The sequence below is a fragment of the Emydura macquarii genome, unplaced genomic scaffold (assembly GCF_026122565.2).
Source record: "Emydura macquarii macquarii isolate MOO-44397 ecotype Brisbane River unplaced genomic scaffold, CSIRO-AGI_Emac_v2 contig_2362, whole genome shotgun sequence".
NCBI classification, from domain to species: domain Eukaryota; kingdom Metazoa; phylum Chordata; order Testudines; family Chelidae; genus Emydura; species Emydura macquarii.
The window spans coordinates 3,381,452-3,408,786 of record NW_027132499.1 but is presented as its reverse complement, the minus strand read 5'-3'; the positions used below and the strand labels follow the sequence as shown (position 1 = coordinate 3,408,786).

At 38.4% G+C, this 27,335-nt stretch overlaps 1 protein-coding gene across 1 annotated transcript in view; it reads right to left on the bottom strand.

The window, feature by feature from the left end:
• STS (steroid sulfatase) overlaps positions 1-27,335 on the bottom strand; it is a 158,484-nt gene that overhangs the window by 59,000 nt on the left and 72,149 nt on the right. The window contains exon 9 of the mRNA XM_067561000.1: positions 9,178-9,315. Within this exon, the coding sequence (XP_067417101.1) occupies positions 9,178-9,315 (138 nt within the window). The remainder of the gene's footprint in view (positions 1-9,177; positions 9,316-27,335) is intronic.

Sequence of the window (27,335 nt, the reverse complement as noted above, 5' to 3'; positions counted from 1 at the left end):
CCATAACAGCAGAGCTCAGCTGCATAGGAGGTAGGGGTCTTCGCGTGGCGACCAGGTTCCACGCCGCCTCGGTGCGGGGTGGCCCCTCGGTGCCAAATCCTCCAACGGTGACCTGGTTCTGCGCTGCCTCGGTGTGGGTGAACTCGGTGCTGTGGATGCAGAGCCGGAGCTGTCTGAGCATCACCTGGTGGACCTCGAACAGTGCCGCCTCTTGGTCTGCACTGCCTCCGGTGCTGGGGACTGACGTCGGCGCCGAGCGGGAGACACTGCATCCCAGGTCGAAGCAGGCCGGCTCGACAACGCCGACCTGGAGCGATTGCTGGGGGAGCGTCTTCGTTCTACCCCCAGTGGCCGTCTGATGGGAGATCTTCCTCTCCATACCAGGGATCTCTACCGCCCTTCAGTGGGACCCAATGCGGGCTTTCCCCGGGACACTGGCCCCTTCTCCCTCAGTGGACGGGGGGGCGGAGGTGGCTTGGGCAAGGTCAACAAGGCTATTGCTACCTGAAATCCCTCTGGTGTCAACAGCGTCGGCAGGGGCACTCTCCCACTTCCAGGAGTCGGGGGAGGCTCCCTGCTCGGAGATGCAGGCACCGGAGAAGGCTTGACGGGCCGTGGCTGGTGCATCTCCGCACTTGACCCTGCCCATACTGATGGAGCAGCAGAGTGTCCATGCTCCGCGCATTGCCTCTTCTTCTTCGGCACCAGGGACCTTGCTCGGTGCCAAGTCGATCTTGGTGCTGGTGGTGCACTCTGCACCGAGGTGATGCTCGGTGCTGTGGAGTGGGATGGCTCGGACACCGGGCGGAGCACTGACTCCATTAGCAGGGCTTTTAACCAGATCTCTCGGTCCTTCTGGGTCCGCAGTTTAAAAGCCCTGCAGATCTTACATTTATCCTTCCTGTGCTCTTCCCCCAGTCACTTAAGGCACCAATCGTGGGGGTCGCTGAGTGGGAAAGCCTTCCCGCAAGAGGCACATGGCTTAAACCCAGGCGACCGGGCATGGCCTGGCTATCCTAAGTCCCAGAGGGACTTCCTATCTAACTACACTTAACACCACTTAACAACTACTTAAAACTAACTAAAGTACTTTGAATAACAGAGTTCAAACAAGGGGAAGGGTACTTGCAAAGAGCAAGGCTAGTTCCAGCAACCGTCACAGGCGGAAAGTAGGAACTGAGGGGGCGTAGGGCCGGCAGTGCCTCATATACTGCGGCATGCATGCGGGACTCCAGGGGGCACCAGAGCCGGGGTCTGCTAAGGGGAAAAAAGTTCCGGGAACCGTGCATAGTGGCGTGCACTCACCTATAATGGAATGGACATGAGCAATCACTTGAAGAAGAAGTATAAAAGACTAGACATGAACCCTGCACCACAGCAGGTCTACTTCCTCACTTGTTTCTGCAAAGATGCAACCACCATTTTGCTTCCAGGAAGCAGACAAGTTGTTAAGTCCTGTGGCTGCGGAGGAAACTGTGTCCGATGACACCAGAAGCATTACCAACACTCACAATACAATCAAGAACCTCATGATATTTGATATTTTTCTTAAACCCCAGCTGTTTCAATAAAGTGTCTGCATGAGAATCTCAGCTTTTCTTTTAAAAAGATAAGTTTCTAGCCCTACTGATGGCAGAGAAAAGCTTGAAAATGTGAAGCATCCTAAAGGCTCAGAAACCAGAAGGCAAATGAAAAGAACCCAAACTTACTACTTAAAAATAAAACTTATATTTTAGGGCCTGACTCATTATTTTTGAATACCTGGGTTTGGCAATATTACAAAAGAGGAGGAGGAGCAGCCCCTGAGTCCATATGCAGCAATATGCATCCTAACAGAGACATATATTCCCTCTTAAAGTTCTTTTAACATGTGTTTAAAAGCTGAACAACAACAAACCAGTTTGTATTTTTATGCACTGATGTCTACACTTTCAGAGTGGTTACAGCCTTCAGCCTTAAATCAGTTGAATAGATGATATTCTCCATTCCCTCAGAAGAAAACCGTAGGTGCAGATAAAGTACAGATACAACTCTCTTTTGTCACCTACAGAGAGATCCCAAATTTCCATTTCCATTGAAAATGTATCTTTTTCTCCCTTGCATAAACTTCTAATTCACATTGACTGCCATTGTTTAACTTAATAGCAAGTATTTTGGGGTAGTTTGTAAGAAAAATGCATTAGGGCCACTGTGTGATTCTGTTGCACAGCCCTATTAATATTTCGGCTTGGTTCTCACAGAATGACCAAAACTGTTTAAAAGATATATAGATAGATAAGTGATCTCTCTCTCTCTCTCTCACTGTAGTCTAATCAGGCTAAACTGTTCTTCCTACCCAGGCATATGAGGAAGTGGGCTCCCTCAGCTTATTTATTCTTTTGAATGAAGGGAGAATAAGCAGAAATGAATTACTTTGTCCACCTGTACTGGACTTTTGGTTATGAATATCTATGATAAAAATTCGTTGCTATTTCTGGTCTTTATACAGCACACCATTTTTAACGGCAAAACCATCTGCTAGCCCCTCAGCATTATCTATTTTCAGTGTTCTGTCAAGTGTTGGAGGGTTTTTTTTTGTTTGTTTATTTTTTGTTCTATTTTATAATTTGAATTGTCCTGGTTCTCATGCAAAAGAATTGATAAACATAGATGGTGAATGCAAACTGCGTCTAAGCTGATCCTCTTCTCAAACAAATGACCTTATTGCTCAGGATAGTGTATTTTATTTGGAAAATCAGGATGGTTTGATGATTCTAGAAGTACAATAGTAGAATAAACTGGAGACAAAGAGTGAAGTCCCGGTCCAGTGAAGTTAATGGAAAAAGTCCCACTGACTTTGATAGGGTTAGTTTTCACCCAGTATTATTAACTTAAATTCTGCAACAAAAACAACATAGCCACTTGATTTTCATGTTGATTTGCATGCTAGTTCCAAACAAAAAATCTTAATATTTTTAAACATTGATGAAGAAGCTTATCACTGTAGCACATCACATTGCAGAAGATTATTATTTACACCCCTTTCTTAGCCTAACAGAACTACTCACATACATAAGTTCTACTAGATGTGAATAAGGGTTGAAGAATCAGGGCCTGAGTCTTCAGCAGACATTGATCGTATGAATCATACTCCAACAGACATTAACAGATACATTAGCTATGAACATATTTACAATCACAGAATTCAGAGGTAAAAGTATTATAGCTTAATTAGGGAGCAGTGTAAAGCTAACTTGGCTGTCTCCACTATTTTCTTATTTATCTATTTGTATCTTATTTTTGGAATAGAATGAATATTGTCTCATGTGCAGCTGCTTAGCTACATCATGGAGGAAGAGTCTAGAATGGAAGATAATTGTAACAGTTTTCACTATGAATGTATACGCTTCCAAAAGTCTCAGTAATTGAAATCAGAGGAGGAGCAGTAGCCAGGAAAACGTCCAAGGCAAATGGAACTTCAAAGTCAAATATAGTTCATATGGGTTTGATATTTAGTGTGAATGTTTTAAATAATCCATGTTAAGAGCAGTGCCACAATTCAAGTAAACAAATATTAATTATTACTAATAATGATAGTATTACAATAGTACCCAAATGCCCAACTCAATATCAGGGCCCGTTGTGCTAAACACTGTACAAATGCAGAGGAACATATTGTCCCCACTCCAATTATTACTGGATGCAGAAGACATCTGATATATCTGTGTGTTTGTCTCTGAAAAAAGATAGCATAGACAGAGTACCAATAGATAAAAAGGGACTTGGCCAAACAAAAACCAAGAAACCAAGGTGTATCAGAGTTACATCAGACCCAACAAAATGATAATAATGGGGGAATTCAGCTATCCGCATATAAACAGGTCAAATGGGACAAAGTTTACAGAAATAGTTTCTCAATATTCCAATGCCAGGTCTAAGCTACAAAATTAGGCTGACCCAGCCACATTGCTCAAGAGTGTGAAAAATCCACACTCCTAAGTGATGTAATTAAGTTGATACAACCCCCAGAGTAGACAGTGCTAGGTCGTTGAAAGAATTCTTCTGTCATCTAAGCTACCATCTCTCAAATAGGTGGATTAACTATGCAGGCAGGAAAACCCCTCCCATCACTGTAGTGAGTATCTACACTGAAGCACTATAACAGCAAACTCACTAATGTTGCTAAGAATCTGATATATGGACTCTGAAATCTTATGTATGTATCTGATTGCTTTGACCATTTAACAGCTTTTTTCTTTTCTTTTCTTTTCTAATAAACCTTTGGTTTCAGATACTAAAGGATTGGCTGGCCATGTGGCATTTTAGGTAAGATCCAAACCTGTATTGATCTGGTAATGTTGCTGGCCCTTTGGGGATCAGAAGAACATTTTGTATAGTGAATAAAGTTTTAAGTAACCTCTCACTTATTGGACCTATTTGCTGATTGGGAGCCAGAGACTAGAATGCAATAAAGGGGGTTGTGTGATTTCTTTTCCCCCCCAGCTTCTTGATAACCACTGTGCGGAATCAGGAGGACAGTTTGTGACTGGTTGATGAATCTAACTACAGTGTTAACCACCAGTTTTGGGGGAATCTGCTCTCCTTTTTGAAGCCTGGCCTGATCTTGGCATTTTCAATGTGGGCTACCCTAGGCATCTTGGGTCACACTAAGTACATAGCCAGGCCCTGAGTCAGGGTTGGACTACTTGCCCTGAAAGCCACACTATGATGTCTTCACTGCTTTTCTTACCTAGGGTGACCAGATAGCAAGTCTGAAAAATCAGGATGGGGTGGGGGTAATAGGCATCTGTATAAGACAAATCCCTGAATACCAGGACTGTCCCTATAAAATCAGGACATCTTGTCACCCTACTCTTACCTGCATTAGCAGGATTCAAGATTGCTTGGATGGTCTAGCCCATGCACAGCTTTTGCTGTGTAAGTTTCAGTGACCACAATATAACATCCTAGGGAAAGGGAAGGTACAAAAGATAGACACAGTAACACAGATTTAGAAAGGGAGCGGTCAATAAAATGCGGAAGTTTGTCAATATGGTCCTGAACTCAAAAGTAAATTAAGTAAAACCCTTAAATCTGACCATGGAAAACAATGTCTCAGAACAATGTCTCTGCATACATCAGAACAAATTCAAAACCAGGAAGTCCAGAAATAAACAACTATGGCTAAATGAACCAAACAGATATCCTTCAATATTTGGAACTTTAACCCCAGTACAACCAATAAACAGGAGCATAATTTACAGCAGCCAATGAGTAAAAAGGGAAATTAGGAGAACTAATATAGATTTTGAAGAGGAGATTGGAGAAGATACCTATCCCTGACCAAATCACTTCTGGTAATGAAGATGAGGTAGCCTCAAAGATTGAGGAATCAGAAGTGGTGCTGGAAGAAATCAATAATTTAAAAAAAAACAACAGTAACTCACCACATCCAGATATACAAGTAAAACGTAACTGAGCTGCTAGCAAAAATATGCAATCTCTCATTATATTCAGTTACAGTAGTGGAGGATTAAAGGGGAGTAAATGTTCTACTTATATTTTGAATTTTGAAAGGTCTTTGACAGGTCCCTCAGAAAAGGGGTAGGAAAAGCTCTTGTCTGAAGAAATATTGAAGAGCCTGGGACTCATTATTTTATGAAGGAGAAAAGTAAGTGAAGATATGATAAAAGTATACAAAACCATGACTGATATAGAGAGGTATGTTGAGATCTTCTGTTTCCTTGATTCATAACACAATAACAAAGGGACATTTAATGAAATTGAAAGGTGCAAAAATGACAAAATGAAATATTTTTTCCACACACTGCGTAATTAAATTGTGGAACTCTTTGCCACAGGATGTATCTTAGGCTAAGAGTTTAGGAAGGTTCAGAGAGAGATTGGATATTTATATGAGCAACAAGAATATCCAGAGTAATAACAGTTAATGCTAAAACTTTTGAAGTGATCTAAAACCCCATGCTGCAGTCTCTAATTATTTGGGATTCACAAGATTATCCCAACTGGGGGCAAATTATCCCACATCTGTTTCTTGCAGGGTTTCTTGCACCTTCTTCTGAAACATCTGGTACTGACCACTGTTGGAAATAGGATACTCAGCTAGATGGACTATGAGTCTAATGGCAATCCTTAAATTTATAGGTCACTATGTAACAGCATTCAGGTTAATCTAGATAAAGCAGGACTCTGAAGATTAAAGCAGGATTTGTTTATTTGCTGACAGCGTGGAAGTGCTGGTTAACTACAGTGCCAATGTTGGGTTTTAATTTTGCATTGTATCCAGCTTTTCAGAGGTCACACTATTGTCCCCAACATCAGATCTAACATGGCATTATTAGATAGTTTTTTATTTGTGTCTAAGAGTTAACTTGTTTTTCTTAGGAGGGAAGATGTAGAGATATGTTTGTAGAAGATTGTGATTTAGAGACATTCCCTAGCATGGAACATGCTACAATTTTGATAAGAGGGTCAAGAGGTTTGAATGATGTTCACATTTTCATATACAGAAAGGTATGTTATTAACATTCCCCAGCACCAGACACTGAGGTGCGTCTCCCAAAAAGTATACCCATTATTTTCAACTCCAGTAAACCAATAGTCAGATGTACTAAATTCCAATACATATGTACATACACAAAAGCAACAAGGATAGATTTTTAGCTTTTTAATTTTCTACATATATTAGTATCAAGTGCCTGATAGTTTGGAACTTAACAGGACTGATTTTCAAAAGGTCAGCCATGCAAATGTACACAGATCTTGCACACCCAATTGTGTGTACGTGATTATGCATGCAAAGTGGGTCTTCAGACATAAAAATAACTAGTTATGTGTTTAATAGTCCATTTCCCTTCCTGACCTTTGGACAATCAAGCATGACATATCTTAATATTAAAACGATGCCTTTTGATTTGGGGCTTTAAAGTAAAGTGTGAAAGATAAAACATAATCCTCTATATTTTCAATCTGCTAGGGTAAATTAAACTGATTGCACAGATCTTTTAAACATCTTGTTTTCATTATAAATGTCTTTTATTACAGTGCTTATCTTCCCATCCATAATATATTACTGCATTTATAAGTTTACCTAACAGGCATCTGCAAATCACTTAATAATCCATTTAAAAAATCCCCCAAAACGGTCTGTTTTTTTTTCTTTAGGCAACACTAACTATCACATTCATATTGATTCAACTAAGATCTGTTTCAAGTTCTTCACTGTTATACAAGTATAAATATAATACTCTACATTAAATCAAAGTTCCAAAGGAAGGTACATTCCCCACATTCATTAATCTTTTTTCTCATAGTGTATTCCCCATTGTATGTCTGACATTCTAAAGTGCTAACATTTTTAGAGCTTCCAAAATATATCAGGGCATGCCTACAGCCACAGATGTGTAATCCTATGTTTCTTTGAATATGGCAAGTACTATATAAAGGCTAAGTATTAATGTAGTTTTAATTCAAATTCATGATAGATTTCTCTCAGCTGTCAATATTTATAGTACAATAGGACCCATTGTATATTCTGTGTCCTGACAGCTGTGGTTGCTGCAATTTTTGCCCTACTAATATTTGAGATTATTTCTCATATTCTTTAGAAACAGATTAAAGTTATATAGCTTCCTCACATGATGGCCCTACTACACTTTTATTCCTTCCTGTGGCCATCTTTTTCCTCCCTCTAATTCTGCGTCACTGAAATCATACCTAAAAGCAATATGCTACCTGCTCTATAAAATTACAGTTTGCTAGTTTAGGGACTAATTTTTCAATTCTCCGCTCCCTACTCCCCAAAAAGGAAGGGAGAAGAAAAATAAAGAACCACTTGCACAAAATGTTCTCTAGTAAGAGTGAGACTACCGAAACCTGTCCATATAAAAACCAGGTATCTCTTTCCTATTTTGATGGAAGTTAAGCTCATTTCCATCTTCATAGGCCTACTTTTCAGGAATGCTGTGCCCCCACCATTTCCACCACTGAAAATCAGGCCTATTTTAGCAGCTGTTACTAGTGAAAACTTCATAGTGCAATGGAATATAACAATTCTCTCACTTTCCCTTTTCTTTAACTTTCCCCCCCACCTAATATTTTTCCATTTTCTCTCCATATGCTACTTATTAGTGAGTAGGATTGTGATATAAAAAGGAAGTCATCCTCTTCCTCTTCTTCCCTCCCTCTCCTTCTTTTCTTCCTCTTCTCATTCTTCCCTTATCCATAATCACCTTGTCCACTATGATCATGTGCATATCATGACCCCTTTGTCTGAAATGAGTTACCAAATTAATCTGCATATTTTGGTTGAAATGAAATGAGTCAGCAAATGACATCAAGTCAGAGACACATGAACAAACAGTTCAGCTAGAATTTTTCCTACTCTGATATGCACCTTATCTTGGTAAAAACAATATTCTCCTCTACTGCAATGTGTTCTCACAGACAGCAGGTCTTATCACAATAAGGTAAGCTTACTGATGGTCTCGAGCCTCTGCAGAATTACTTGAATTTGAAATACATATTGTTTCAATAGCTGTACTGTGAGAAAAGCAATCAATCTGTGTTCTTTTGACACCACTGATCATACCTTTCTTCTTGAAATCTTGTGCTTCCTTGCCTTTCGTGACTCTGTCCTGTCCTCTCCTGGTTCTCTTCCTACATCTTTGGTATTTTTCCACACCTCTTTCATTGGATCTTCCTCTTCTGCTGCTTTCCATGGGTGTCTCCTTGGATTTTGTCTTTGGTCCTCTCCTTTTTTCTCTCTACACCCTTTCTTTGTGTGATTTCACCCACTTTAACTACTGCCTTCAGTCGCTGATGACTCATACAGCTACCTCTTCACTCCTCCCCTTTCCTCTACTACCCAATCCTGTATTTCAGGCTGTTGCACTGACATCTCTTCCTGGATGGCTCACTGGTTTATCTGAAAGCATTTTCAGAAGTGCTAAACACCTACAAATCCCACTAAAGTCACTGGAGCTGCAGGTGCTCATCACACGACAATCAGGCCCATTTATGTTTAGGTGCCTAAATATGGATTTAGGATTATGGACATTAGAAATGTAATGTTAGGAACCCAGGTTTGAACATTTTCGGCTTACAACGTATTACAAACTATGTAGAGTAAGTAGCTAATTTTTGACACGTTTCTAAAAATCACTACAGGATGCTCACCTTTATAAATTCCATTATACCCCCCATGGACTTCTCCTGTGCTAGAGACTTCTTCAACATGTGCCCCCTGGTCAGATGTGAAGTATACAAATGTCTTCTTATTCAGATTCCATTTCTCTAGCTCATCCAGAATCTTTCCTGAAAAAAACCCAAACAAACAGAAAGATTTGAAATAACCCGAAAGAAAGAGACGTTTTTGCGCTTATTAATTTTTCAGATGTTTTTCCTTAAAAAAACACTATTATATATAGCAACTGTCACCATGCAGAGCACACTAGGTGACTACCTCACAGAACTTGCTGCTATCAAGACTGTGGTTTGATTGCTGTAGGGCTTCCAGATATATAAAACGAGAAAATTCGTGCATATCAGAGGAAAGTGTTGCTCCACACAGAAGCAGTGACCCCATAACGAGGAGTTTCAAAAAGTTGATTATAACTGAAAGAGTCATAGTATGCAAAGTACAATTAACAATGTACTAGCGTTTTGCTGCATGGAAGCCTTCAGAAGAGGCATGGCTCCTAGAATAAGAATGCTAGAATAAGGCTCTCTTAAAAGAGCAATAGTACAGGGAAGAAGCACAAGGTGTGCCTCTTGAGACTACATGATCTCATTATCTAACTCTGCCAATCAATCCCAGCTGGAAAAATGCTCTAACCCTAACCCTTAGTATATTAGAGAAAAAGTTTTTAAAAATGTAAATTTACATATTTAAACGGCCACTTGGATGTGTTAGATATGTTAGAATCTTAGACGTGTAGGACTGGAAAGTACCTCTAGAGGTCTCCTAATCCAGGACAGAGAATCTGCAACTTCTCTAGGTAATTTATTCCAGTGCTTAACTATACTGACAGTTAGGAATTTTTTCCTAATGTACAATCTAAACCATCTTTGCTGCAATTTAAGCCCATTGCTTCTTGTTCTATCCTCAGAAGTTAAAGAGAATAATTTTTCTGGTTCCTTCTTGTAACAATCTTTTATGTACATGAAAACTGTTGTCACTTGAAAACTATTGCCTCCTCAGTCTTCTCTTCTCCACTCTAAACAAACCCAAATTTTTCAGTCTTCCCTCAGAGGTCATGTTTTCTAGACCTTTAATAATTTTTTATGCTCTTCTCTGGACTTTCTCCAATTTGTGCACATCTTTCCTAAAACGTGGCATCCAGAACTGGACACAATACTCCAGTTGAGGCCTAACCAGCATGAAGTAGAGCAGAAGAATTACTTCATGTGTCTTGCTTACAACACTCCTGCTAATACATCCCAGAATCACGTTTGCTTTTTTTTCAACAGTAGTACACTGTTGACTTGTATTTAGCTTGCGATCCACTATGACCCCCGGGTCCCTTTCCGCAGTTCTCCTTCCTAGGCAGTCATTTCCCATTTTGTATGTGTGCAACCGATTGTTCCTTTCTAAGTGGAGTACTTTGTATTTGTCCTTATAGAATTTCATCCTATTTCCCTCAGACCAATTCTCCACTTTGTCCAGATCATTCTAAATTATAGTCTTATCCTCCACAGCACTTGCAAACCCTCTCAGTTTGGTATCATCTGCAAACTTTATAAGTGTACTCTCTATGCAATTATCTAAATTATTGATGAAGATATTGAACAGAACCGGACCCAGGATCAATCCCTGTGGGACCCCACTCAATATGTCCTTCCAGCTTGACTGTGAATCACTGATAACTTGTTATGCACCCACCTTATAGTAGCTCCATCTAGGTTGTATTTCTCTACTTTGTTTATGAGAAGGTCATATGAGACAATATCAAAAGCCTTACGAAAGTCAAGATATACCACATCTACCGCTTCCCCTTTATTCACAAGGCTTGTTACCCTGTCAAATAAAGCTATTAGTTTGGTTTGACATGATTTGTTCTTGACAAATCCATGCTGTTACTTATCACCTTATTATCTTTGAAGTTGTGAGACTTCAAAACACTTTGGGCCTAATTTTCATTTACACAGAGGGCTCTTTACACTACTCTGACACTGTAAAAGGGCCTTGCAATGGACATAAATTACATTTAAGCCAATTTTAAGACTCCTTTACACTGCTCAAATTTTGTAAAGGGGCTTTAGTGTAAATGACAATTAGGCCCCTCTATTTTTTTTATTTCCAAAGCACATTTTTGTACTGAAGGAAATGTAGGATTATTGGCATTGGAAACTGACCAACGGAAAAAAAAACAGCAAAGGTAAAACAAGTGTACCATTCCCAACACTGTCCTGCCAATGAGTCTTAACCTAGTTCTTCAGGAAATCCAAACAGTATAAAGATAATTCAGTCTCCTTTATCATTCCCCTCAGCCTCTCTGCTTAACTAGTCAAGAAGAGTAGCAATATGGGTGGCCATTTTGATTTGTTCAGCTGTCAACTAAAAACTGGTTTCCCAGCTGAAGCATTCAGCTACTTTGCTAAGTAGCATGACTTAAGAACCCAGAAATATAGAACCCATTTCACCAGCAGTGAGGCCACTTAAACAGTTTTTAGATTATAATGGCTTTCTGTTACCATCAACCTGGTCTGGCTTAGAAGCAGTTACTGCATTCTTTTGCTCACCAATACCCTTTCATGTTGCAGTTCACTAAAATCACAGCTCTGTAATGTACTGAGCATCTCCTGGAAGGGGTTGAGTGCCTTTATTTCTTATTAACATTAATGATTGGGCTCTAATTAAAGGCATACAACCAGTTAAATAAGCAGTGTCTATTGTTCTGGTTTGTAAAATAGGAGAAAAGTAGTTATATAAGAATAGGAGAATTTGTTTACACAAATTTTAAAACTTGGTGGGAGTTGAAATTTCCCAACAGAGCTGTGGAAAATCTGTTACAAAGGCTGACATTTTAAAGCTGGTGGATTGCGGGGGGATTTGGTTAACAGCTCATGCAGCTCCATCTGACAAGTCATTTGCTTTTTGTAGCAGGTAGGCTAAGTGCCAAGGAAAGAAAGAGGCAATTTTCCATTGGCTTTTGAAAGACTTGAGAGGTTGTGCTTGCTAATAAGATGGTATTTACTGATAAAACGGTGGTGATGCAGTCAGAATGTTAGGCTGGACATTGTGTGGATTCATATGATTAATAAAAGTGAAGGATAGACAAGATGACCTACTATAATACAGTTTTCTATTTAAAATCTACAAACTATTTTTCTTAATTAACTTAATGAATTTTGTAATCCATCTAGTTTATGACAATGTGCATGTAAAAGAAAAAAGTACAACTAATACTATGTAATAGATCATATTAAAATCACACCAAATACAGCATGAGATTTGGGCCTCTTTTTCTTATTCATGAACAATCAATATTCATTTTTCTTCCTGACCTGGGACAAAACAGGAAATATTCATCTGAAACTCTGCATTCCAACTCACTACATTTTATTTTAAAAAAGTATTTATTTATTGGCAAGTAATTTGGATAAAATTTGACCTCATCTGAACAACATCATTATGGTGTTTAAAGGCTATGCAAATTGTATCTATTCCAGAAAAGCAACACATTGCATACAGAGCCTGATCCAAAGCTCACTAACGTAAATGAAAAGATTCCCACTGGCTTCAGTGGGCTTTTTGATCAGGGTCATAATAAGGTAATAACAAAGATAGCACTTTGTTGATTATTTTATAGCGGGGTTAATAAATACTAAAATGAAAACAATTTATTTCTAGCAACATACATTTCTAGAATGGATGGACACAAAACGGTATTCCAAATAACACACTTTGCTGCTGTTAGAGATTAGGTATCACAAAAAAACCCCAGAACTTGCATTTATATTTTCTCATTGAACATTGACATCTTTTGGAATAAGCACTGTATAAATCAGTAATAAAATGTATTTCACTGTAAAATAAGGCACATTAAAGGGTGTTTGAATGATGTGATTAATGTTAATATGAGCCATACATAGTTCTGGTTGGAAATTTTTCATCATAATGATCTTTTGATGAAAAATGCCATTTTCATTTAAATCAGAACATTAAAAGTGCAGATTTTGATTAAATTGATTTTTTAGTAATGCGTTTTGATAATATTGGAAATGTCCCATTTGACATTTTTGGACCAGAACATTTCAATATTTCTTTCTAAAATGACTTTTTGAAACAAAATTCATTGGTTTTTTTTTTATATATATATAAGTTTGAAAAGGTCAAAATCGGAATGAAACATAACAAAAACAAACATTCTGATAACCCCTAAATGATTTTTGTAACATTACTTCTTGAGTTTTTTTTTCTTTCTTTGTTTTTGTTCCATTCCAGAACAAGAAAAAAAATTGGAATTGTAGAATTTCCCACAAACTTGAAAATCCAGTTCCTGCCCAGCTCTACCCAGATAGTATCTCAAGTGTATTAAATTGGTAGCAAAACCAATAAAAATACATATATTACATTAAGTGTAATTTTGTGTATATTTTACACACACACACACACACACACACACACACACAAATTCTATCAGTATTAGGAGTAACCACTCTATAGGGTTGAAACACAAATTCCATTACAACCCTCCTTTTTCAACTGCTCAATACTTTCTCAAATACGTTCTTTTTAGGTCTAAATTTTTCAGACTTGTTTGTTTTGTAGATTTAACTGAGGCTTAAAAATTAAGCCAAATCTGATGACTGAAGGTCCAATTGCCCAGGAAAGTGTGTTTTACACACCATGTGCCAGAAGCGCAACTAGAGTTAGAAATCAGTCTTACCATGACTGTAGGAAGGAATTGGAACTTAGTGTGGCATTGCAGCAGTATTCAAGGGAGTAATATAACCAAGTTACATCACCGGGTACACTTCTCTCATTTTTACTTTTTTAGAGAGACATTAATGAAGACATTAAAAAACAAGGTTTGACTTTAGTTTCATTAATAGGATTAATGCTTTAAAGTCCAGCTAAAACTCCCCTATGCCCATATGAAAACATCCTAGCAGAATCATCTTTATAGCCTGCTCCACTATTGCTTTAAGTAATATTATAAGGTGTCAGATCTGCAGGTACTGTCTCCTAGAAAAACATTTAAAATGTGATGTCATCAGTTTATATGGAGTGATAGAGTATAGCTGATTGGAGATTGACACTATCCTTTGGGATGACTTTGAGAGTGAGAGATTTCATCTCTACAGTCTTATCCAGGTTCACTCAGTACAAATTCAAACCGAGTCTCAACTTTAACATTCCATTAACATTGCCCACTGCTGCAGTTCTGAATCATGCAAATCCCCCTCTGCACTCCATTCTGATTTTTTTTTCAAAGAGAAATCTAATTCAAGATAAGTGTGTGATATACATGTATTTGTTCAATAAATTCACTCACTTTCATTTAAAATGAATAATCTAGGAATGTTTTCCATACATTTAAAAAAGTGAATCTTGTACATCTGTTCGAAATAACACAGATGCCTGTTAAAACCACTAAAGGACCCGATCCTAACCCATGTGTCACAAGTCTAAAGGTCATGCAGCGTTCCTACTCCCACTGGCAGGTCTGCATTGGTGTGACCAATCCATGGGATGATCAGAATGATGCATACGGGGTGGGTGTGGAACAGATCCAACTGAAGTTCTTCTGTATAGGACAGATGATGGGTACAGGAAATTCAAGCAAATGAGATACCACTCCCCCACTGAAGCCAACATTCATATATCTTGCCCCTCTCCACTTTCTCCTGCTCAAACTACTGCATCCCTGGTTCTGTAATGACCCTCCAAGGGACGTCCGGGGGAGGCATGAAGGGAGATTTGGGAGTATGAGCCGCTCCACCTTTCAGATACCTAGAGGAGACAGATAATTTATCTGGTTAACAGCTCTGTTTCAGAGCCCTCTGCTGGCACCACTCCCCGTGTCTGAATAGTTTCTCTAAACATCTGAACTGGGGACTGACAATCAGCTGCAAGGTCCTATTTTCATGTCTGGGTAAATGGGGAGGTTCTGAATATGTGCAATGGTATCCTGCAAAACATGCCCACATGCTCAGGGGTTGGAATCTTGACCTCCTCCCTGAGAAGGTGATGGTGTAGAATGGCTGTGTGGACAGTATGTCATTGTCCCTGTGGGGACAGCCTCCTCACTGTCAGAGGTTTTGAATTATAAGGTAATTCCAGAGCTCAACCCCACCTTGCTGCTCAGAAGAGTAATATTTTTCCTTATGAAAAATAAATGTTGCAACCTCTGCATTCCAACATCTACAAGCTAAAAATCAATTTAGCAGACGTTAATCTTCCTATGCCGATTTTGTGACGAGTATTATGAAAAGAGTTTAATGTGTTGATCTGACATAAAAACCCACTGATTAGTTATGCAAATTTACACTACCTGAGGATCTGCCCCTAGCACAATCTGGGTTTTGTGTAAAAACATGCCCAAGTACAGTAACTAAGACCAAGACATCCATGTCTTAATTTTAGCTTTTGTAGATTTCAGGTTATAAATATTCAAATTTCTGTGATAAGCTGAGAGCCATCAAGTTCCCCCTTGATAAGTATGTAAATCAGTCTGTCTCTGCAATGGCGAAATAATTATCACTTTCAGACCTAGTCATTGAGCACAACACTTGAGAGGTGAAGATGAAAAATAATAAAACCATTGACAGCAAGACAAGAAGTTGCAGTACACACAGTGAGCAGCATGTACAGTTGTACACACTTGTTTAGCATTCAGAGCTGCAATATGGCAAATGGAATGTGAAGATTTTGGAAAGAGGCAATAGATTGCATAGATAATGTTCCATGACATCAATCAATAGAACCCAAGGAAGGCAGGTGATTCCGCATACAGGCAAAACATGCACATGACTCTGAAAGATGACATTCAGGAAAAACTTAATCCAAATGCCTGCCCTAGAAAATATATATATACAATTCCTCTATTAAATCAAGAGCATGAATCTGTTAAAAATTATATGTCCATATTTTATTTCTGAATTTTGAAAATGGAGAAGTTTTCATCCATAGAATAATGCAACACGAAGAAGAATGTAGTGGTGGTGGTGGGGAAGCCCTGCTTCAGTTCTATTATATTGTTGTTATTATTTAATAGTTATATTATGATAGCATCCTTTGCCCTGAAATCTTCTAAAAGGTACTTAAGACATTCAGGGCTGGATTTTCATAGCTTCTGAGCCTTCATGACTCCAAAGGAAATGAATGGGAGCTGAAAATCAGGTCTTCAGAGACTACTAGTACATTTCATATTGGAAAGGTATGCTTGCCTGGCTCTCTTGTATCGTAAGATAAATGCATAATGGCTGCTGATGGAATGCATAGAAATAATGTAAATATTTGACCTATATTTGAAACAACCTGGAGGTATGTTTATAATCTGGCTTCACTGGAGCTCTATGCATGTGCAGGGTCTGCTCAAGCACGTCAAGTTAACAGGATCTGTAAGTTCCTTGGAGTTCTTAGAAACTATGGTAATGAGAGGTAGATAGATAATAAATCAATAGCAACACTGTAGTCAACAGAGCTGTGCTAATTTACATTACCTGAGGATTGGTCCCAAGTAGCTAGTACAATCTGGGTGATGTATAAATAATACATAAATTATGATAATACATTAGATATAATGATCATTTCCCTGGGACTGTGTTTGTGTGTTGGACACCAACCCAAACATTTTTAAGTACTGTATTGCTTCTCAGCCAGTATTTTGATAGTATCAACCATTAACCAGGCAGATGGGTTATTTCCAGAAGATTTTTTCACTATAAATGCAATAACTGAGACACAAATAGACCCTAGCAAATTTCAGATGTCTTCTCTCCTCTCTCTTTTTTCTAGCTCCACTGATAATTCCCCTACTTACTCATGGTGAATATTCATCATGTGGTTATTTAATTACAATAATCTTTCTTACAATCTTACAATAATCATGTTTTGTGAGTATGTATATTAGCCTCAGTTTCCTTGTACTCACCTGTATTACTATCTCCCATGTATATCTTTGAATCACTTGTTTGTTATATAAAAAAGAGAAACTTCCAATTTTATTTAGCTTACAACCCATTTTACAGGGATTTTGTTACAGGATAGGCAGGGTGGGTGATAAAAAAGAGTGAAGGTCAGCTTAGTTTATCGTGATGGATTTCCCATATTACCTCTTCAGTTCTAATTTGAAAGAGATGGTCTTCAAAGCCAAGACATAATTCCTCAGTGGTGTTACACTGGACTTCAGGTGTGGTGAGCAAAAGCAGAATTTGGCCCTATGGGTTTAGGGCCTGCCTTCTTTCTACAAAAACTAAAGCTAACATTACTGTGGCCAGTTAAGGTATTAGTATCAATTTGCTGTGTGTTCAGATTTGCATTGTATTTTAATTTAAAACTGAAATTGGCTTATAGCTGTTGAAACAGTCTTATAAGAATAACTTGCCTTTCAGACCCTCAAGGTAAATTTTCAGCATAGTGCACAGCAGATTAGACATGCACTGTTTAGCTGCTATGAATAAATCAACCAAACTTTGACTTAAAATTATGCATAAGATAAGGGTAAAGTGTTTTCTACGGTTTAAGAACTAATTTTTTTTTAATATGGGGTTCAAATTACCTTGTAAATCTAACTGTTGGAATGATGTGTGTTTTACATCTGTACAAACAGTACTGTTCAATCTTTGGCGTATAATAAAGATGGAGCTAGGGACATGGTTACAGAGAATTATAGGGACCTTTTAGTATGGCTATACTATAGCCAATATTGGATGGCAGGGCTCCCAAAGCTGCATGGCTACTATAGGACTGAAGTGATAACATTGTTGGGATAGATAGAGATGAACAGTATGGCTATCCCCTATCCTAACTACTTGGTTAGTATGTAAATTAGTTAATAAATATGTTGCTTAAACTTCACTTTTAGACTATACATTCCTTCACCATAATGCTATGTATTTCTAATTTAAGTCTTAGACTGCTTAAGATACTAAATAGAAGACGCAGTCATACAATTTTAGAAGGTTCTATTGTATTTGCATTTTCTATATACCAGCTAAGATAATTTCTTTTGGTAAATTCACAGCATCATTCTACAAATATCTGTGAGTAAAAGCCATTTTACACATACAACCAAATGTACAAAATACACAATTTACTGTCCTGCACCAAACTTTCCCATGTATAGTATGGATGCTTTTCCATCCAAATTTTGGAAACACTTCCTTTGGCTAAGTCTTGGGACTGTATGCAAGCTTTAATGACATTCAAGAATGCTTTTTCATTTTCAGGCAAACCATATTTTGGGCCAGATCCTCAGCTGATGTAAAGAATACAGGTCCACTGACTTCAACTATTTCCCATTATTGGAACATCTGTAGTATTTAAAAATATGCTTCCTCTCTTGGGTTAATGATGGAGACTGGTAAGCATGTTTCTTTTATATACTTCAAAGAGCTTGATGTAAAAATAAAGTTCTAAATTCAAATCTTACGTCACCTGAAATCATCCTCGAAATCTGGATCCAAACGTACTGTGCCACAATTACGTAAGATTAAAGGTTGAGCTATTCAAAGCACCACAGAGAATTTAATCACCCCATCCCCTGTGCTGCTTTCAAAACTTTAACCAAATTATTTCTCTGTTTGTTTTATTTTGATATCAGTTTTATAATTCAATATATATTTTTAACAAAAAGAGCTGATAGACATTAGAACCCAAGGTTTTCTGCATCTTCCACTAGTCAAGCACTTTCCTCCTTACTGCACTTTGGGGTTGGGCTTATGTTGTAAAACATATACCATGCAATAAACAGGATATTCAGCAAGAGAGAATTAATATTGCTATTGGAAACTTAATTCACCTGACTTTCCCATGTGCAAACCTAATCTTCAGTGAATGTGATTGACTTGCATTCCATTGACCTGAAGACCAGGAGATTCCTTTTGTTTTTCTCTAAATGTGACCTTCAGTTTGCCTGTTTGCTGCTGCACCTGCATCTTAACTTCCCACTGCAATAGCTTTGTATCTACTAATGCTGTTAGATATTTGAAGCCTACTATTCACTTGTCATCCGCAGGCAAGGCAAGCCGTGAATGAATCTCTTCACAGAAGTTGTTAATATTGATAAGAAATTGAGCCTAACTGAGAATTATCCTCCAGGAAGTCTTGAACTGATGAAGGTAAACTCTGTTCTGTCTCTCTGGATGACATTTTGGATTTAAGTCGAAACAATGGGAGAAAATTTTAAGTCTGTACAACTCTCTATTGTTCAACAATGTAGAGTTTATTTTCCCCCCTTACTGTTTTTGGTTCTGAAACTGACTGTCTCAGTATTGTGCACACACAAAAGTCAAACTCTGCAGGAAATTTTGAAAAAAGGAAAGAGAAATTAATTTGTAGGTCATGTTAGTAAATCATAGAAGACTTTCTGAACAAACACTGTCATTGACATATGGGTTCCTGCTCTTAAATGCAGATATGCAGTTAGTGAAAATCATTTAGGGAAGCAATAGGAGTTAGATGCCTAAATACCTTTGAGTCTCTGGAGCTTAGAAGCCTGAGTCACAATGAGTTTCCATGAGAGTTAAACTCGTAAATGCTCAAGTTACTTTTGAAAATGAGACTTGGATGCTTTTGAAAATTTTAGCCAATCACATTCTGAAAGTGTTTCTGATACATTCACTTGCGGAGCAGATATCAAACAAAAAAAATCTGTTCTGCTTTGTAAAGTGGGGACAGAGAAATACTTCTGCCCCTTCTTTGACTACGGATTCCGTATTGAACTGCTCCATGGCCTCTACTACTGCCCTGATGCTGCAGTAGCCTTCACATCACCAAAAAATGGCAGAATGGGAGTACAGCATAGCATTGGATCATCTGGGCCAGTCCTTACCCTTCTCATAGTCTGCCTTGGCCTCTAACCCCATCCCTGTATACTGAAGGGTAGGGAGGTGTGATGAATGTGGAATTGGTATGTGATAATCAAAGATGTAATAATTTTAGGAACACTGTCTGTGATATGGTCACTGAGGGGAGGTCAGTGCATACTGGGTTTTAAGACTCTCCTGTATGAAGGAATTGATCTAGTTTATTAGGGGGCTATGGGAAGAAAAAACAGGGAGAAGGCAATGGCCCCAGACACAGATACCCCAACACACACTTTAAGAACAATGGGCAAAACTATCAGCTTCAAGGACCTTACATCCTGTCTCCATGGAATATGCAAGCTTGTTTTGCCAGGCAGGGAACATGGAGCTCAAAAGGACTGAATGGGACCCTCCCTGAAGCATGGAAGATAAATAATATGTGAGTTAAGAGAATGCACTATGCCAGTGAGACCCTAGAGGTCTTGAGGGATGGGAGGATCTCTGGGAGGCTTAGACCTCCTAGGATCCCCATGTGGTTAGATACTTGGTAAACTGGACATGCATATAGCCTGTTTTATTGCTTCAAGATCTATTTTTTCTTAAATGCTTTTGTTCTAAATAAATAATACTTTGCTTTAGGGAAGCAGTCTGGTTACCACTGCCATTACTTCCAGAGAGAAGAGAACTGCTGAGGCTGAGTGTAAGTCAGACCTCATAAAGGAATCACGGTTTGCATGTGGGGGAGTGCCCAGTTTGAGAGCTTGTCTTCACTATATTGTTAGCTCCAGCTATAACTTTTGCCCCTAACCTGGTGCCTATCCACATACAAAAATCGCCAGCTTAAGTTAGTTGGGGCAGTAAACTCCAGCTAGCTAGCCATCAGAAGGGTGGGTTGGAGCTTGAGGGCTACTGCCACCTGAGCTCGTAATGCGGTGGAGATGCAGCAGTTCGAGTTACAACAACTCATTCAGCTGCTAATCCAAACACTGTGGAGGTCAAGTGTTGTTTTAGTGCGGTCACTTCCCTTCTGCCCTCACTTGAGCTAGGCTAGCTTGCACACTTGACTTGGGCTAGCTCAAGTGGAGTAACTCAAAGTACTACTTAAGCTAACGGTGGCAGTGAAAGCCAAGCCCTGAAGGTGAGAGAATTGTGTGATTCCACCCCATAATAGAGGAGATGGCTTTAGGCCTGAGATCTTAAGAGGCTGCAGTCAAAAAGACCAAGGGGGTCAAAGGTGTAGTTAGCCCGGTAGCTGAAACATATATGATTGAAGCCCTGGCAATGCAGAGGTCCCCACCGCACAGAAGGGAAGCACTCTGCAAAGCCCATCAGTATCTTGCCCCTTTCCTTGCACAGTGGAACTACCCTGCTCCTGTTATGAGACATGTCTCTGTGGAGGTGGAGGGTACAGGATTTACCCCATATATAAATTTTCTTTCCAGTGACCTGGGTTTTTTTTCTTCTGTGTATGTAACATCTATTTAAATCTGTGGGAGTTGTGTACAGATGGATGACAAGCAAGTGAGCTGTGAAATCTCCATTCTCCCTAGTAACACACACAAACATATCCACAACATATTGCTGTTTCAGTATCACATGGAGTGGGGTTTAAGTACACAGAATCAAGTGGCTTTTTATTCTCACAGCCTAGAGAGAACACAATTGCTCTACACCCAGAAGTTGATTGTAACCATTCAAAATTAAATATCCATAAACTTAAGTATCTAGGATTTTTATACAGATATTTCCTGTTATGGTATATTTAAAATACCAGTAGTAGTTGTTTAAATTATCTTCCCTTTTGTATCCCTTTACCAGATACCTGAGGTTAATAGGGAACACAGGAAGTAGTAATTAAATGTCAATCACAGTCAGTTCAAATTCTGAGATAATGTTACCAATCTTACACTTCTAGCGCTTTTCATCCAGAAGGACCCCAAAGCTCTCCTTAAATGATGTCTATGGGAATCACTCATCCACCTTTGACATGAAACCATTGAAGGGTAAATTGCAGCCACTGTTTTCACAGAACACAGCAACACAACAGCTTAGAGTAGGAAGTGAATATACCAGAAAGTTAGGGAATGGGGATGTAACTACCCCAGTTGGATCTTGGTCAATATATCAAGTGTAATACTTCATTCTTATGAAAAATATATACAGACTTTTTAAAGATCACATATCAGTTTTGTTTCGTATCCAGGTAGGAAAAAAGCCATCTGCAGCATCACAGTGCCCTGAACATCAGGTTAGGACACTGGTTCGTTACTGACCCAGAGGAGCTGTAGAGAGCGGTGCTGATGATTCAGGGAAGTGGCACTTCTACCTCTGATTCGGCACTGGATCACTGCCTTATCATGGTTGTAGAGGCTTTGGTTCCAAATCAAGACATTAAGAGAAGGATAGAAAATCTCTCCCTGACTCCAGCTATACAACCATCATACCATACATTTCCTTTTGTTCTCTCTCTCCTTTGCAAACAATACTCCTCTAACTTCTTGCTGACAGGACACTGGACAGCAATATGTGTGTTGCTCCTTGCCAGCCAGCTGCTGGCAGGCAGCTCCCATGTTTTCTTTTCTTCCCTGCCAATATTTTGACAGATACACATCTTAGAAGGATGCACTGTTTGGCTGCTACATCTCAGACACTGTGGCTTCATCTTGAACCACAAATACCTTCTGGCACAACTCCCAATCTTTTCTTAAAACAATAAAATAAAGTTTCTTTAAAAAGGGACCAGCATAGTTCCATTGACCTCAATGGAGTTATATAAATTTAAACTAGCTGAAGATCTAGCCCAGAGTGTTTGAAGTGAATGGCCCATGGATGAATCCTATAGTTTAATTAGGTATCTTCGTTTTTAAAAGGCCCTATAAAGATCTTTTATAAATACTCAGTAAGATTTTGAATATATGCCAAATAGAGGGACTTCCTAGGGCTATACTAAGGCTCTGAAGTAAAATATGTCTTGTGATAATCTCTTTACACATGAATTAATCAGGATGCCTTCTTCTACTCTAAGGGGAAGAACAATGAATAATCGAGCATCCTGAACCTGGACATTGCTGATATGTATCTAAGAAACTTCACTTTAACTACAAAGAAAAGTGCTAGACCCCTTAGAAAGAGAAGTTTTCAGAAAGAACCTGTATGTTCTTCATATTATTATAGTTATATTATATTATATATATATATATATTATATGTAGTATATATATATATATATATATATTATATATAGTATTATTATATTATATTGTTTATTATATATTCTCTTCATGCTTACATTATCCTGGTTCCTTCAGAACTGCTAACACAATATATTGTGTTATATATTGTCCATCAGGTCCCACTTATGTTGTCACTCCAATATGCCAATATAAATAGGACCTGATGAAAAAATTTAGGAGAGGCCGTCCAAAGAAGTTTGAGGAAAAAGACCCATTGCAATCCATTGGGAGGGTTTTGAAAAGATGAAACACAGAGAAAAGAAGGGATGGATGATCTGTCCATGGCATAGTAGGGAGAACAAGAGCAGAATAGAACAGAATGAGCAGAAGAGCCAGATTCTGCCCTTGGATGACAGCACACATCTCCCACTGAAGTAATTGAAGGAAGCAATGTACTTAAATGAGGACAAAATTTGTCCCCGTTACTAGATATGGAGCTATGTCCAATATGGCCGAAAAGATCTCGTTGTGTTTAATGCGACACCTCATATGAACAAGGTTTTGGGCTGATGGACCAAAACTGCTCTTAGCATCTGGGAAAACAGAATGACCTCCAAAAAAAACTTTTTAAAAATGGAGCTCTACTTTTAGATAAAGTTAGGATACATCTATAGATTCTCTGTTAAAATCCATATATTCTAGATTTACTTCTTCCCTGCCCCTCTTATTTACAAAATAGCTCAAACAACTAAATTATGCATGCATCAAGTTTCATAACCAAAACAGTTTTGTTTTCAAAAGCCTGTTTTCAAAGCTTCTAGTAGTGTCAGAGTAGCTTATTTTCCTTTGATCCCCTCTTCCTGTTCTAAAGAAAATGCTACTCACTATCCAACTCCCGAAAGCAAATGTATAAATGCATTAGTTAGTGGCTCATTACTGATGCAACTTGTCAGCAAAAAACTGCATTGTAGATCTAGCTAGCTGACAGGGAAGTCTAACTTCAAATTTACAAAGTTCAGAACCAAGAAATCACAGTTTTAAAAGTCTGTTTTCTTATATATCACCTGGAAAATATGGTACCAATGGTTACTAACCCATTCATCAGATCTTCTTTATATGCTTTGATTCATTGCTAAATGATTCTGAAAGCCTCTTCATTTGCTGATGATTTTGTAGACAGGGACAAATTACATCTGTTCATATTATATTGTAAATAAGAATACAGCATGTGGAACATTACTGATTGATGACTTGTTTAATATTTCTACAGCTTTCTGATATCAAAAGTCTATTCCACTCTGGATAACAAGCAGACCTGTACCTGTCAAGCTAACTATTTTAACCAGTCAAACCTGATATTTTGTACAGTTTTGCTAAAAACCCTGAGATATCCTATGTTATTTGTTATTTTTAAACATTCAGGATCAAGTTATGCCTGGGTTTGCAGAAAAAAGGAGTTTATATTTAATGAGTGTGCCATGCCTTTATTTTCTTTCAGCTTAAAGCACATTTAATTTTGATATTATTCTTCAGATTGATGCTATCTTCTTTTGTTTTTAAATTCCAATTTGCTATTGAAATTGAAACAAAGTCAATTTAAAAAAAAATCTAAGATTCTCATATGGCACCCATAACCACAGAAGTCAAGCACAACACAATTTTTAATATATTTATCCTCATAACACCTCTGTGAGATATTTTATAGCTGGGGAACTGAGGCATAGAGAGAGAGACTTACCCAAAGTCATATATGAAGTTTAGGAACTAAACTCAAGTTTCCCAAGGCCCAGGCTTGTGCCCTAACCACTGAACAATACTTCTTCTCCAAATAACACTGTTAAAGTAAAATAAAGCAGAACTTATTCTGAGGCAGAAGGAAAAGGGTGTGTTTGTGGGTGAGTGGAGGGATGAAAATCACAAAGACCTGACAAGGTGCGTGTCATGCTGGGGTATCACCAGAGTTCAGATGGTTCCATTCAGTATGCATCTGTAATGCACCTTTCACCATAGTGTCTAGATCCCATGTTAAAAAATGAGATTCATATTGATTCTTGGATTAGGTGGGTCCTGTGGAAAAAATAGTATTTGATAATGTAATGCATACACACAAGGTAGCTGAAATAAGGTTGCAGGCAACCACAATTCTGTCATTTCCTAACTTTTGAGTGCCTGACCTTTGTAACCTTAAGGTTCCTTTTTAATGTGTTTTTTGTGTTTAATTATTTATAGGCTGTTTTATAAGGAGAATGGATGAAATCTCCTAATAAGTCTGTTCATCTCTAGTTTCTGTAATTCTTTGTTTCAAATTTGGGCTTTTTTCTCATATAAAATTAATGTAAGTTATATCATCAATATCTCTTACTACTTAACTACATTCTTTATTGCACAGTGATTATGTGATCTATAAGTACCTAAACGGATATTGCTTTGAGTCCAGGTGTCAAAGGATCATAAAATCATGTTCATAGTCAATGCTGAGGGGTTTTATCTTCACAAGACAGACACATTCACCAAAGCTGGCATAGAGAGACATAAATCACACCTCTCTATGCTTGCCTGGCTCCTTGCACTGGATGGGAGACTCATTCTTTATGCTTGCCTGCAAAGTTTCTGCTGGGACAGAGCAGATTTAATTCTTTACGGCAGCTTCAAACTATCTGTGCTAAAAAGATTGTTGAGGTGATGCACTGGATTGCCACATGCCAGAACTGCTCTGGTTACATATTCTTCCCAGCCAGTACCACACACTCCTTGGGTAGTGCTGGCCACCTCCGGTCTCCCTATTTACAACATTCCCCCCAAAAAAGTTTGTGCCACTAGCAGCCTCCATCGAGGTAAATACAGAAGCCAGCACAGATCCTGTGGTAAATTTAGGCCAAAGTTTTCTTTGTTTTCTTGATTGCCATTTGTAATTAGTTTTCTCATTCACTTGAAGCAACACCAATGTCTTACAACTTCAACTCAATGACTGATTAAAACTTAAGAAGGAAAACATTTCTCTTTGAAGGAGTGTGGGTGGTAAAAAGTTGTTGATTGCAGAACTTTGCATCCTTATTGTTTGGAGAGGCATTTGTGGAGTTGTTAGGTTTCTTTTATCTCTAGGTGGCCTAATACAAGCATTTGCTTTTTTTCTTGTTACGGAAACTGCAGCTCTTCTCAAGAGTACTGTTGATTTTCTAGATGATTACAGCATTTCTGTTCACAAGTCTACAAAATAAGTTCTCTCAGTGTTTCTTTTATAAGGCCCACTTTTCAGGGCTTCATAACTTTGGGTGAAATATAATTTTGGAATTTATACAAATGATATGTTTGCAAAATAAAATGCACTAGTCACAAAAACTTTTTGCGCTGGCATAGTTTAACCCCTACAGCATCTGACAGAAAATTTCTTCCATGCTGTAATTTCACATGCAAGCATCTGGTGCATTACAAAGGAGATTTCCACTGTAGAGTGCACACTACTTGGATGTTAATCAACATAGTTAAACTAGACTGATTTTAAAGAAAATAGAAATAGTTACTTATGTGCTTTATAATCTAGTAAATAACGTTTTCAGAGGAGCTTTATTTTGTACAAAGATGTTATATATAAAAATCTGCATGTAAGGGGTAATTAGATGAGTCAAGAGGTTTATCACATTGGAAATGGGATGCGGAGTCTTTCATTACAACATCACCTCTTAAATCCAGCCCCAGTCTGTAGTGACTAAAAGTCATTACTGTTTGATGACATATGAAATGACTTTGGTCTTAGCCCAGATCTGGTTCAAAGGCATCTATCCCACAAACCTAATCTGCATCCTTGTTAATAATTTCACCAGAAATGGCAAAGACTAAATAGGCCTGGTGTCTTAACTACTTTCTCAGCCCTAGAAATAGTCCTCCAATGTTAAGGTAGAAGCAGGCTGGCTGAACAATGTGGGGAAGCACTTTACTATCAAAAATATACCTGTTCTTGTGGACTGACAGATTACTCCATTTCCTAGAGATGTTAATCAGCCACATTTCACGATAATTTAATTAATTTTCTAAAACAGAGTTGACCAACTGGTGGCCTGAGGGTGGCGTGGGGGGAAGGGGCATATCTGGCCTGCCAGCTCATTTCATTTGGCCCACCAGAGCCCAGTTCAGGACAGACAATCCAGCGGCACCAAGGCCAGGAAATGATTAGGCATTGGAAGGAGAG